The sequence below is a fragment of the Ostrinia nubilalis genome, chromosome 12 (assembly GCF_963855985.1).
Source record: "Ostrinia nubilalis chromosome 12, ilOstNubi1.1, whole genome shotgun sequence".
NCBI classification, from domain to species: domain Eukaryota; kingdom Metazoa; phylum Arthropoda; class Insecta; order Lepidoptera; family Crambidae; genus Ostrinia; species Ostrinia nubilalis.
In genome coordinates, this window is record NC_087099.1 from 13,670,209 (window position 1) to 13,684,724 (window position 14,516).

At 37.1% G+C, this 14,516-nt stretch overlaps 1 protein-coding gene across 1 annotated transcript; it reads right to left on the reverse strand.

Annotated features, from left to right (window-relative positions):
* LOC135076715 (uncharacterized) lies at nt 1-3,384 on the reverse strand. The gene is made up of 3 exons (XM_063971136.1): nt 3,057-3,384; nt 2,248-2,538; nt 1-2,021 (listed from the first exon to the last, which is right to left on the reverse strand). The coding sequence occupies exons 1-3, from the start codon at nt 3,382-3,384 to the stop codon at nt 1,768-1,770; spliced, it is 873 nt and encodes a 290-aa protein (XP_063827206.1). The 3' UTR covers nt 1-1,767.
* Between the last annotated feature and the right edge of the window lie 11,132 nt (nt 3,385-14,516).

Genomic DNA, 14,516 nt, shown 5'->3' on the forward strand with positions numbered 1-14,516 from the left:
TTAATTTATTAGAAAGTCATCTTCGTTTACAAAGTACATTACAAGCTTATGCCGTAATTGTGAGTTACTACACTCTTGTTTTAAATACCTACTTATTAACATCATCTTCTTTTCTACTTAATACAGTATCAATTAGAATCTTTACTATTTAACTTTCACGTAATGCCCACTCTTGGTCACGAAGTACTGGTCTGGCTTGTGGTTGTGTTCTGTGACGTAGTGCAGTATGACGTCATTCTTGTCGACGTTGACGTACGACTTGCAGCCCTTGCTGACGGAGGAGCAGCCGTAGCGGCTACCACCAACCGTGATCTCGCCAGTCTTGCAGTACGTGTAGCCGTCGAGATATGAAAGCTTCGTTCCTCGAGGCGTCGTTTATTACAAAGTACATTACAAATGCCGTAAGTCTGAGTTACTACACTCTTGCTTTAAGTACCTACTTATTAACATCATCTTAGTTTCTACACCTACAGTATTCAGTAGAATCCTTACTATTTAACTTTCACGTAATGCCCACTCTTGGTCACGAAGTACTGGTCTGGCTCGTGGTTGTGTTCTGTGACGTAGTGCAGTATGACGTCATTCTTGTCGACGTGGACGTACGACTTGCAGCCCTTGCTGACGGAGGAGCAGCCAGCGGCTACCACCAGCCCTGATTTGGCCAGTCTTGCAGTACGTGTAGCCGTCGAGATACAAAAGTTTCGATCCGCGATGCGTCTTTATGTATGTAGCTAGAATATCGGGAATGAAAGATTTAGATAGTTCTGTTAGTAATATGAAACTGCTACAGAATGGTGCAAAACGCGATGTTAAAGCTTATGGTAATCTCTCGCCGTCGACCTTTGGACAAAACAGAAATTAGAGAGAGTAGAAAATGGTGACTAGTACTTACTTAATGGGGGTTTTGTAGTTTTATTTTTCTGCTGGACAACCTTCTGATTATATGACCAAATTTCATCGTATCGGATGCGACAGGGTATGAAAGTACAAAGTGTTAAAAATATTATTTATTTTCAGTACCTATGATGTGTTTAAAATCGCTGTAATTTAATGCGAGATAAAATTTCATAAAGTATTATTAAAAATAGAGACATAATTTATCTTTTGTCACAAATACAAATGCAGATTAACTATGTTGTAACGACAGTAAATCAAGCTTTATGTAGTCGTACAGTCAGCGTCAAATAATTCGTGACGTAAAGTAGCCAAAAAGTTCGGAACACGTCTTCTTTCAAATTGGAATATGGTTGTATTGTCAACTTTTTGGTCACATTGGACGTCACGAACTGTATGACGCTGACTGTATGTATTGGGGCAATTTTAAAATGTATAGTCTGACTTGCTGTCGTCCTAACATAGCTCTCGAAAATTGAATGGCATCATGAGATATTTTTACAATAAAATCATTTTGCGAAATAGATTTACAAAAGACTCGATAAAACAATAAAATGCGGTTCAACAGTAACTGAACCTTCAAAAATCCTAATTTTCTCAAATAGGTAGATTCAACTACCCGGTTTATAGACTTGAAGGGTAGTCAACGACGATTAGTCCGCGCAAGTAGATTTACGAAATCTTTCACACAAAAATAGGTTCAAATAATCAAATCATAAACTTTACTTTTGATTGATCCCAGCCAGATACAGTTCGTTTTATTTTAAAAGTCAATTTTCATCATTTTTATTTTCAAAGATGCTTGATAAATCTATTCACGCGGACTGTGATTCGATGACCTATTGGAGACCTGTATTCTAAAACTAATTGTAATTAATTTTCTATGGGTACAACAAGTCCCATATTATTATCCCTAACATCCACTGGTGGAGCATGATTATGTTTGCTTCTTGAATATATTATACAATTGTTCGTATCCAAATGGACGCAGGCCCTACAGCTCGTTGAATTGTATTTGGTGCACAAATAACGTTGGCTGCCGTTCGACAATACCTTCCCAGTTTTGAAGAATGTATTCTCATCGTAAAGCAGCTTCACACTGCCGCGTTTACCCGTGATGAAGGTTGCTGAAATTACATTAAAATTTAACATTAAAAAGAACAATTTAAATTACAAACGAAATATACAACCCGATCAAGCTAACTGCGCACCTCGCTGAATGCAACTCTCCCTCGCACTCACCCGCACATATCCCCGCGTTCGCCCCGTCTGGTACAAGAGCGTCGATATGACGTCACGGTTGCTACGTGCGCAGTTAATTAAACCGGGTTACAGAAAGAAGGTTAAAATTACCTTTTGCCAAATACCCAGAGCTTTCAATTTTGATTTCTGCATCAATGTCGTTTTGGGTGGCGTACCGCCCGCTTTCCATCATAACGTATTTAGTGGGAGCGTGTTTATGGATTCCGATGGCTGTAGTAATATTATTGTCTTTATCGACGTGCACACAGGCTTTGCACCGGGGCTTGCTCAAGTAAGAGCAGGTGTAGCGAACCCCTCCTTTAACGTTACGCCCACCTTTGTAGTAAGTATACTCGTTGAGCATTAGCAGCGTGGTATCGCGAACGGTCGTGATGAATTGTGCTGGAAACAATAATATAAACACTTCTTCAATACTGAATAAAGTATAGTGATAAAGCCAAATGATGTAGCGGTATTGGAAACGTTAAAATAACAGAAAACTAGTGATTCTATTGACACATTTTCCTTAGTAAAAGCTTCAAATCGATCTTCATTCGACATACCAAATCTAGGGCTTTTCTCCTTTAAATAAAATGTTCAATCAATACAATACCCTGTCTAAGTCAAATAATGTTAATGTTGATATTTTTTTCCTTAGTTTACGTAAATACAAGTCCACATGCTTGGACAAATCTCACAGATTTGAACAAGCATAGGGACTTCTTTACACCATATTAAATATTTTCAGTTCTTTAACCCCTAATTGCTGTTGCTTTAGTCTCTAACGCATGTTGTTTTCACCTTTAATTAAGTTTGCATTTAACAAGTGTCATTTTTTAAGTTACTTTTGTGAACGCTACAATGTAACCTTGTTGGTGATCAAATAAATAAATAAAACATATGAAAATAACCATATTTACCTGGTCCTAGGTTAAAAGAAATTTCATGTTGCAAACTGCCATTTGTCAACAGGCTGTCACTGAATCTATCTTCTCTGACGTATCTCCCATCTTCCAGCTTAATGAACTTAATGGGGGGGTGATTGTGTTTGATGAAGGTGGTAACTATGACGTTTTCCTTGTTCACGTGGAGGTAGGACCTGCAACCTTTGTACATGCTGGTGCAAGTGTAACGGTTGCCCCCGTTCATGAGGTGGCCGCTCTTGTGGAAGGGGTACTTGTTAAGCATTAGCAGTGTGGCACCACGGATTGTTGTGATGAATTCCGCTGGAACAAACAACAGCTTCATTAGTAAGGTTTAAGCTTAAACTTGAATTTGGACAGGACAGGACCAGTTACTCAGTTTTGACAGGATAACAAAATTAACAATTACCCTAAACCATATCGATACCATTTCATTTTCAAAGAATGGAAAACCCAGGAAAATTGATGGATTTACAAGGATTGTAGGATTAGCGACGGCACGACGTTTTATGATAAACCACCGAGGTGAAGAATGAAACCAAAAGAAATTGCAATGTTAATAGGTGGATTTGAGTAAGAGGATAACTACAAATAAAGAGTAATAATGTTTATTTGTCACCACAAAAACATAAAGGTAAAACTACAACAATAGAAACAAACAATTATACACAAATACCAAGTTTTAGTAGAGGACTCGGACATTACAATAGTAGGTTGTTGGGACATTCGCGAATGGTGCAAGTGGAAAGAAGAAAATTGTATAGTACTCACATTTTAATATTTGTAATCGATTTATTATAAATCAAGCAGGTGTTAGCTGGTTAGTAATATTATCGATTGATGTTTGATATTACTTATTCCGCTATAGAAAAGATTACATGTTAATTTTAACTGCCATTAGGGAGGACAATAAAATACATCAGAGTTCAAATAAAAAGTGTTTATTGCTTATAATTAGTGAGATCTTATTTTACATTGAGATCGTTTTCGTGCCAGAGCTACTCTCTTAGTCCGGATCTATCTTTCTCTATCACCCATAGGGATATGCTGGATTGAGTGACAGAGATAGACCCGAAAATACGAACACATAAGAAAGTAGTTCGGCTGAACTTAAAGCTATATTTACACCCCGTGTAAAAATATGAATTCATTCTATAAACAGTATTGTAACATTAAAAAAAACAACCACACATGATTTTATTGCGTCTAGTATTCTTTAAGCTGGATACTACATTTCTTAACCAGGACGGGGAAATATTTATGAATATTAACCAAAAATATGTCATCTAACTAAATAAATTAAATATAATAAAAAAACTTAATATTGTATGAGAACCAAGGATTAGGTTTTACCTACGAATTCTTGTACTGCTAAGGCTTACATTTTTATCTTCAAAATTTCATAGGCAAACAAGTTTATTATTTCAGTAAAAAAAGCAAAAAATCATTTGACTAGAAACTTAACAAAGATTTGGCTGTTGATTTCAATATTTGCCTTCAAAATTACAGAATTAATAATTAGCATTTCCTTCAATCAATTAGGTACCTCGACGATTTGCAAGGAGTAATTTTTAAACAGGTAGAACGTAGGTCACGTTTATAAATAAAAGATATTGAATTCAACAGTCTGCATTTATCATTATTATTATTATCATCTAAATAACATTAACCCTAATAAGATCACAGCTTGATGTAATTACGGACATTTTATTAGAGATCCATTCAGAGGTGACTAGAAGTAAAAAGACTTAATTAAATTCGAAAATACTGTACCTATTGCAATAGGTATAGTTGGTGAAGGCTGGTGACTCGAAAATTTGGCGTAAATAAATTTCAAAACAGCTAGATACAGAAACGAAAAGCAGATCATGAGCCTGCCATACACGGACAGCTCGAGCAGTGAGCTAGTGATGAACATACACAACAAATCACAAGCGCGTGACGTGGAATATAGATTGCGAGTGCGAGCGGAGGTAACTGCGCGAGAGCAGTCGACAGATCGATCAGTCAGTGTATGACTGGCGACTTTTTGACCACCAGCCACTCGAAAGTAGTCACAACTGCTGGAGCAATTCCGTGTAAGACCCGCACCCGCCATATACGTACGGTCAGCTTGAAGCTGCTAATATCGACTGCTTCCAACCCTGCATAGCAAACTACGTAACTGCTCAAGCGGTTCCGTGTATGTGTATACGTAGGATACTGTTTTTGCTATGCAGTCGCAGCTTGAAGCTGTTGATACTAGCTGCTTAAAGCTGTTCGTGTATGGCGAGCCTAAGTGTGTACGTAGAATACTGAAGTTTGATATGCAGTCGCAGCTTAATTCTAACTGCTTCAAGCTTTGCTGGCATTGCGGTGCTTAACGCAATATTAATATTATTTCACCAGCTTAAGTCGAGCTAAACGCACTGTGCGTGTGGTTCAAATTACACCGGACTATCGTCATATCGTCTGCCAAATGGAGGTACGCCTTACACTTGTGCCAGCGGTTCTTGGTGCAGCCCCATCTGAAACCGCTGCGCGTGCGCTGCTGCTTGTAATACGTGTAGTTGTGGTAGATCAGCCGCTCTTTGCCCCGTGCCGTCATGAAAATGTTCACTGAAACGACAGGCTGTTATAGTAAATCTAATAATAAATAATGTTAAAGAATATGATCAAATGCTATAGAGATTTCATTGTATTAGTAATCTGCACATTACTTCGCTTGGCAATCAATGATTTATTTACAATATACATCATTCCGGGAAGACGATTTGATGTTAATGTTAGTAGGTTTCATGCTTTTGAATGATTCCCAATTTCTATTGAAGCTTGTTCAAAAGCGAAGGATCGTACTTAAGGCTTTAAGAAAGAAGTACATAAGGAAGAGAAATTTCATATTGCAAAATACAGCTCATTTGTTAAGACACGGTCTCCTTTCTTATTAATTGGGTCAAAGGACTGGTACATAAAAGCATCTTTTGTGCTAATGGAAACAACATGAAAGTTTTTAATGGTAGAATGGTGAATATTATGTTTTTCTGGCTAATTTGTTAAATATTAGAAATAACCGAAATATAAAATATACGATTAGAAATAGTTGACAATCAATTTATTTATGAAAAATAATGTAGGCTTATTTTCTTAACATCTTTCATATAATAAATCTTTCCAAAAATTGTACACACGTTGTTGTTTTGTGTACAAAAAAGACATGATTTACGTGATAATTCAATCAATCTCGATGATTTCCCCTCGAATGGGAAATATGATAAGGTGATTTGCGTCATGGGCTTTTTTAGATGGGTAACAGAACTGAAGCAAAAATTGGAAGGATGAAACAAGATTTTGACCAAAGAGTTGATCTTAGATAAGAGAAAAAATAAAATAAAAAGGAGACAATAAAAATAAATAATAATACGTGGTTATAGTATTATTTTTAAATAACACATTTATATTTGATAAAATTAAGAACACAACACAGTAACTGTTCTAGAATCACAGAAAAAAACACAGATCTAAGTTCTATCAGATCAAGAACAATGCAGAGTCAAGGTACACATTCTTAGTCTCTCAAGAACTCAAGCTTAAAGTTAGTTTAATTTGGGAAATTAATCACAGAAAACACAATATTGTAGCTTATCTATTCAATATTATTTGGCGGCAATCTATCAAAGTTTGTACTTGATTTGCGTGGTTAAGCCTAGCTGCAGTCTACCAGACTTTTTGTCGGCCGATAGTTGGGTCGCCCTGTGAATCAGTGGACATGTATGAAAATGCGCACATTGGTATCTGCCGATTCTTCATACTCGTACAAATTAGAATTTAGACTATTTATCGGCCGTCTAAGATTTTTAAATGGCCGATAGTTGGGCCCGATTTTAATTTGTATGAAGAATCGGCCAAATCAAATCGATGTAATGTGCGCACTTTCCATACATGCCCATACTGATCAACTGCCCGACTAACTAATCGGCCGACGAAAAATCGATGGTCTACGCCTAGGCTAAAAGATGGTCTGCGTCCCCGTCTCTCCCAAGACTCCCGCCTTACCCACCAAATTATTGTACACCATTATCTAAAGTTTGACATATTTCCCGCAGGGCATCATATGGTAAGTAGCTGGGCGGTGATTGTGGTTGATTTTGGAACTGTTCAGCATGTTTAGTTGCTGGTCGAGGTGGACGTATGCATTGCAAGTTGACCCCCTGGTGCAGGCCCATCTGGTGGCCTTTCGCTTCTTGACCAGAGCCTTCTCGTAGTATGTATGACCATGCAGCATATACAGCAGTTTTCCGCTTAGCAGCTGTATCATTTCACCTGTAGGAATAATGTTTGAGAGAATTTATTATCCCATGATGAAGCGAATAACTTGTATTTTTAATTATTGTTCATTGTACAGATAACATCAAAATAAAAAAAATATTTTACTTGAGATTAAAGGTACATTAGATTTATTTATGTTCGACATTTATTTTGCATTGTAATAATTATGTTTCCAATTAATTTTAGGGAGTTAAAATAGCCACCGATCCGAAATTTATGAGTTCTTAAATTCTAGCCATTGATTTCTTGATAGATTACTTACTGACTAGCATTTTGACATGTAATGATAATGAATATTATGAATAAATTCTTATCTTATTACAAATGTGAAAGACTGCGATAATGGGTAGATGTTTGTCACTCTCCCGCCCAAACTACTGAACAGATCATGGTGAAACTTTACATTACAGGAACGTCGAGTCTTTCGACATCGTAGTGCGCGCTCGCTAAAATAATGTTTGTTTTGTAATTGTATGGTTTAGACAGATTAAGTTGTGGATGCTTATACTAAACTTTTATTCTATTTGTCTAATAGTGTCTGTCTGTCACGCTTTCACGCCTAAACCACTGAACCGATTTTGATGAAATTTGGCATAGAGATAGTTTGAGTCCCGGGAAAGGACATAGGATAGTTTTTATCCCGGTTTTTGAGACAGGGACGCCTGGCAACCCTAGTCGCGAGCGGCCGCTAGTTCTTTATATTTTGTAGTATTTCCCAGTGGTTGATATTTGATACTTTGAGGAGGGGTGGTTGTGTTCCATTTTGGAGGTCGAGAGCGCATTCATGTATTCATCCAGGTGTAGAAATGCTGAGCAGGTTGCAGCCCTGGTGCAGGACCAGCGGGTAGCGTTCAACTTCTTAACGACGTACTTCCTATAGTACGTCTGTCCATCCTTGAGGAATACGTTCTTCCCGCTGATCAGCTCAACCATGTGACCTGGTTCTCCTGGAGGACAATACATAGATAGTTAACTAGAACAGGTCAAATGATTGATAGTTAGAACACAGTTTATTGTATAAAATTTTAAACTTTCGCGTTCCATTTCAACTAAAACAGTAAGAGCCGCCAGTCTGCTTGTAACCACGGCTGCAGCATCGCAGCCGAAACGTCAAGCCGTGAGTACATAATGTAACTCATTAATAAACGTCGCGTTAAGACCCGTCTTACTATTACAGTTTATTGTACATCATACCAGGTAAGAAAAAGAAAAAAGATATGCAAAAGATACGGCACTATTCAGGCATTCTTATAGCTCTAAGGCGATACACTCTAGACAACCAACGGGACAATTGTTTAGAATAGGTAAAGGGAAGCATATTTTATTGCAATGGAACAAGGTTGATGTACACGGGTTTTAGATATTTTACATAGTTTTAATTTAGCCAGTTTGGAAGTTTTTTTTCAATAAAACGAAAAACACTGAGAGTACATTTTCAATTCATTGTATTGTAAATTAATTAAACGATAAACAAACTTAATCAAAACATAATATTTATGATAATAAATTACAAATAGGGGAAGCCCGGGCAGCACGGATAACTTAAGAAAAGTGGCAAAAAAAACACATAAATATGAAATCAACAACAGTCTCTTAATTAATAATTTGGATCTTAGGTAATCATCTTTGGAATTGTAAAGAATAAACTTAGAAACTTAAACAAATTCTACAATAAAAATGTCATTAAAAAAAAAGTTCCAATTATCCATTTTGCCCGACCCCCCTGGGCAAGACGGATATGTACAGTAATAACTGCTTTAATCATTGCAATCATCACAATAATAACTGTTTATGCCTGAATATAAGGTACAATCCTCGTGTGTCCAATTCTTGCATTGATTGCACTCTATCCAATCCTCGGTAGGTAGTTCAGTGTATTCTTCTGAGCACACAACATAAATATTTTGTTTTCTCCATCAGATTTTTGATTTTGGTCATTTTTCCTCTTGACAAGTCTTGTTTGGAAGTTCTTGTTTTCAGATGTGTGGTTTTGTTAGGGCCTGCTATTCAGTTATGGCTGTCTTGACCTATCCGTTTTGCCCATATCCGTCTTGCCCAAAGCACCAATATTTAAAAGTTGTGTACCCACCCGTTAAATTTCTACCGGTGAAAAAAAGCAACACACACAAATTAAACTTAATTTAACATGCAGTCAACTAAACAGAGTCTATAAGTCAACACTTAATACGTAATACAAGAAATCAACACACATACCTTGCCAAAAATCGTAAGAAAACAGCCAAAAACTTTTGATTTCGAATTGACAAAAAGTTCACGCACGTATTGTTTTGGTGGAACTATCATGGCGTGGGTGGCTGTGTTGCTGTTTTACAGACCCGCAAACGTCCAGTAGCGCCATGTGTTGTAGGTTTTTAGTAAAATCGATTATTCTTCTTACCCACATTATGCTTCTTGCCCGGGCTTCCCCTACGATTTTGGTAAATAACACAGAATTAACATTGCATTTTGGATATTACTGTTGAGATAAAAAAACATACCTACTTAGGTACTTACTTATCTATGTTTTAAACAAGACTATGAGTAAGATAAACCTAGAAACTACAGTTAGTTAAGTTAATTTAAATAGATACACATTCATTAATAGGTCCAACCTAACCAAACAATAACATCTACATTATTTTCAAAATCACACCATTTTATCTAGATATAAAACACACTATTTTATCGATGCTAGTAAAACTAGAAGCGTCGAGAAGTGGAAATATAATGAAATGTGATTGGCTATTCAACACTCTCCTCTGCTCCGCTCCACTTTGGTGGAAAACGTGCCTTATGTGATACTCAACCAGACAATCAAACCACAAAAGAAAAATGTAACCCATCCTTTGAAAATATAATAAGAACTCTAAATGCTGTTACTTTAGCTCTTTAATCTGATGTACCTCCCATCAGCCGTCTGGTGGAGTATCCCAGGAGCGTGCGTGTGCTCGTTTTTAGAAGTTTCCAGAACATTAAAGTGTTGGTCCAGGTGTAGGTAGCCTTTACAAATGTCGGACCTAGTGCAGGGGTACCGCACCGCGAGCCCTTTCCTCAGCGACACCGCCTTGTAAAAGGTGTACCCTTCGTAGTAGTATACCGTTTTACCGTTCACTAACTGTATCAGTTGACCTGTAGAACAAAACAATAAGTAATAATAACATTTACTATGATCTGGACGTTGAAAAATACAGAAGATTATGTACGATCATCATAGTCCTTTTTATTTATTGGTTTTTCTTGTTTGTATTTTGTACAAGGTATTAAGAGGTAAGCAAAATTACAAGAGCGAATAATTAGATAGATTTTTATTAGAAAAATAATATTCAAATTATAAACAATGATTGTTAAGTGAAAAATATATTCCACATACATTAAGCCTTGCTGCAGACTTTTTGACTTTTTGTCGGCCGATAGTTGTGTCAGGCTGTTAATCAGTATGGACATGTATGAAAGTGCGCACATTGGTATCGACCGATTCTTCATACAAGGAGGAGACATTCTTCATACTGCTAGGAGTCTAAAGGCAAAATGTTAAACATGAAGTAGAATACTAATTTAGTATAGATCCAAATTGCAATACAAGCCGCTACCAATCGATCAACGTGGAAAGCATTGGGGGAGGCCTATGTTCAGCAGTGGACGTCCTATGGCTGAAATGATGATGATGATGGTTATGCTCTGCCATTGGTTCGTCAATTACCTTCATGTCCAGGTCCAGATGCATCGACACAGTGCACCTGCTATTAAGACTGCAACTCCACCTACCTTTGGTTCCCTTCCATCCACTCCGTTTTCTACACAAATACTTTTTGTAAAAAATATTTTTTTTTTCCACTTGTGAACTCGATTAGCTCCCCTGGGGACAATTTCAGAACATGACAAATCAGTGCAACAAAATTAGCTAATATTTGAATTAAGTAGGACAAGTTCCTATGCTCCAATGAAATATCAAGATTAATGTGGAAATAATGTTTTTATTATCTTAATTACATAATTTTGGTGTGATTTATTACATATTATTCAAGTTCAAATTAGAACACTTATGCTACGCTCACTGAAATACAGTTCAGACCAGTTTCAAGTTACAAATGAAACTCAAGTCAAGTCACATATCTCTTGCTCTGAAACCTGATGACCAATCATCAACAATTTGGTTTTTAAACCCTCATATATTTTCCATTAAACGCCATAAGACGTGGCGGAGGATGGGTATGGATCCCTGATGGTTCTCCGATCACTGTCATGTTCGGATCTAAGTAAATAGCCACATAGCATCTACTGGTGTTGCTACAAAACCACCTGGCTTGGTTGGCTCTCCCACTTCTCTTTGTGTACAAGTACCCTCCGTACAGAAACAACTTTTTGCCATTTGTAAACTCAACTAGCTGCCCTGGGGACAATAGAGTCAAGTCAAATATGTTCTATCAGAAGGTACATGGTCAAGCAAGGACTCAATTACTTTCAGATGCTTAACTACGACGATGTATATGTTCCTCCTCCTGTTATACGATCTCAACATAGTTATAGAATAAATAGGTCTTACAATTTATTAAAATTAATACAAAACAACTTATTATACAAAAATACGAAAGTCCATTGCAGCATAGGCTGTTCTCATTGAATTGTGGGTGGAAAAATCTTCACACAATCTAATCTTAATTCACCTGAACCTCACGAGCAATAGACAGAGTTGGCCGTGATGTGACCTTCATATCCTCAGATATTTCCCATCATTAGTCATATGGAGATTGGGCGGAAGATGGGCGTGAAACCCTAATGGTCCTTCCACCACATTCAAGTCTTGATCCAAGTAAACAGTGGCAGAGCACCTGCCAGTAGAGCTACAAGTCCATCTGACCTTGAAAGGGTTCTTCCCTGGCCGCTTTGTGTACAAGTACCCTTCGCACAAAAACAACTTTTTGCCATTTGTAAACTCGATCAACTTCCCTGGGGACAAATTCACGTCAAAATAGTTAGAGTACTGAAACATAGAGAGTAGTTCGTAATTTGTAATACCTATTTAGATTACTTTTTAGTTGGTATCGGTGAACCGAAAAAGTTTGATATTTTTTTATGAATCCTACTGTTGAGCAGGACATAGCTACTTCCACTAGTGATAAACCATTAAAAGTGGGTATCATATTTTATTATAATTAAAAAACAAATTAAAACTACTTATGTATAATATTAAGTTAAAAAAATATTCAATTGTCGTCTATGCGGAGCCGATTTTAGCCAACGTTCGTTACTCAGTTCGTCAGGGACTACAACCCGATCGAGCTCACTGGCTCACTGCGCACCTCGCTGGAATGCGACTCTCCCTCCTTCTTACCCCCAAACTTCCCCCCGCGTTTGCCCCGTCCGTATCGGAGCGTTGTTTTCACATCACGGCTGCCAAGTGCGCAGTTAATTCGACCGGGTTGTACAATGTATGTTGTACGTACATCTACAATATCAACCGTAGTCAAAACTTGCTTTAGCCTTTGAAGTATTCGCCCGACTCAGCCTGCCATCTCTGGTAGGGTGCGTATGATGATGGAAGCGCTTCAGAATCCGCAAATCTATATCCGATACGTGGATATACATCTTGCAGTTTTTCCTGGTGCAACACCAACGATAGCTTAAAAACTTATACCTAAACAATAACTCCTTCTTGTAAAATGGATATCCGTCTACTATAAGCACTTGTCGCCCATTTGAGCGTAAAAGGAGCTGAGCTATTTCATCTGAAACAAACAGTTTGTTCTGAAAACAAAACTCTATTTGAAAAAATGAATCATTAGTACAAAGAACGGCGACTACGACCATCAGAAAGGAAAAAATAAAAAAGTATATTTTGCGTTTTGTAAAATTTTATTGAAATAAAAAAATAAAAGACACACAATTTATCACTAAAATAAGCAGGCAAAATGGTAATGAGTACAATAAAAATGGTAATAGTAACTACAACGCTAAATTAGCCTAACACATCGATATGTTTCAAAACTACGCAGTCGAAATTTCAATAAATGGATAAAATATGAGATCTAAAACATGAGATACACAAATTATATCACATACATCAAGCATGCAGTCTTAAAGTGGTAATAATAACTACGTAGGTGTTACTTAATACTAATTACTGTATAATACTGGTTTTGTCACAAATGTTATCGAAAAAATATCACACAATACTATTGCTATAAAACTAACGTGAAATTCATCTACATTCTAAAACGGTATAAAAGATATTATATCTTAAAGACACGATCTACAAAAGGCACTTTTTGATATCTCAGTGGTAAACACGAATGATTACATCAAAGCTAAGGCAAGGAAAATTTTCTAATAATGACTCATTACTAATTTGTAATTAAAAAGATATAAATGCCATCGTATAAATGCATAATATCGAATATAAATGCTAGGGAATATCGAATACAAGTCTTAGGAGCTACCAATGATATGAAATTATTAGATAAAAGCGTACAGCCACAAAAACTATAAATTTTCTACGTTTAGTAGTCGGTAAAGACACTGTGAGCTACTAAGTAATCCTGTAGTGGCGTGAGAGAGTTAAAGTATGCCATGTTTTCCAGATCACTTTCTTGCTTCACGCGAACCCTGTTTGAAGATCCTCCATTCATTTCGTTTGCGTCGACAAAATGAGCTTGTCCGTTCATTTCACTATGGAAAGGATTTGGCAGACGGTTACCAGGACCAGCCTTAAACGATTTGTTATTGAGTTCACTTTGAGTTAAAACCTTCAGTTTTCCAGCACTGGTACCGGTCTGCTTGATACCGTCTGGCTTCTTCTTCGAAGGCGGGTGGCTGTGGGTGATGTTGGCTTTGAGGACTTCCAGCTTGTCGGTGATGATGAGATGGGCCTTGCACTTCCACTTGGAACCGTAGGCGGTGCAGCTCCAACGATGGGCGTTGGTCCTGGCCTTCAAATGTTTGTAGAAGGTGAAGTTGTTGAGACGCAGGTTGATACGGCCGCTGGGGCGAAGGTAAAATTCAACTGCGGAAGAATGTTCAAATTAGTTTTGTGATTAGACCTTCTTACCTTACCACTAAATTAACTTAAAATACATTTAATCAGGATTTTTTTCTTGTATAACCGATACCAGACCATTGGAATGTTGCAAGGGAATAAAATGAATGTACGAATAG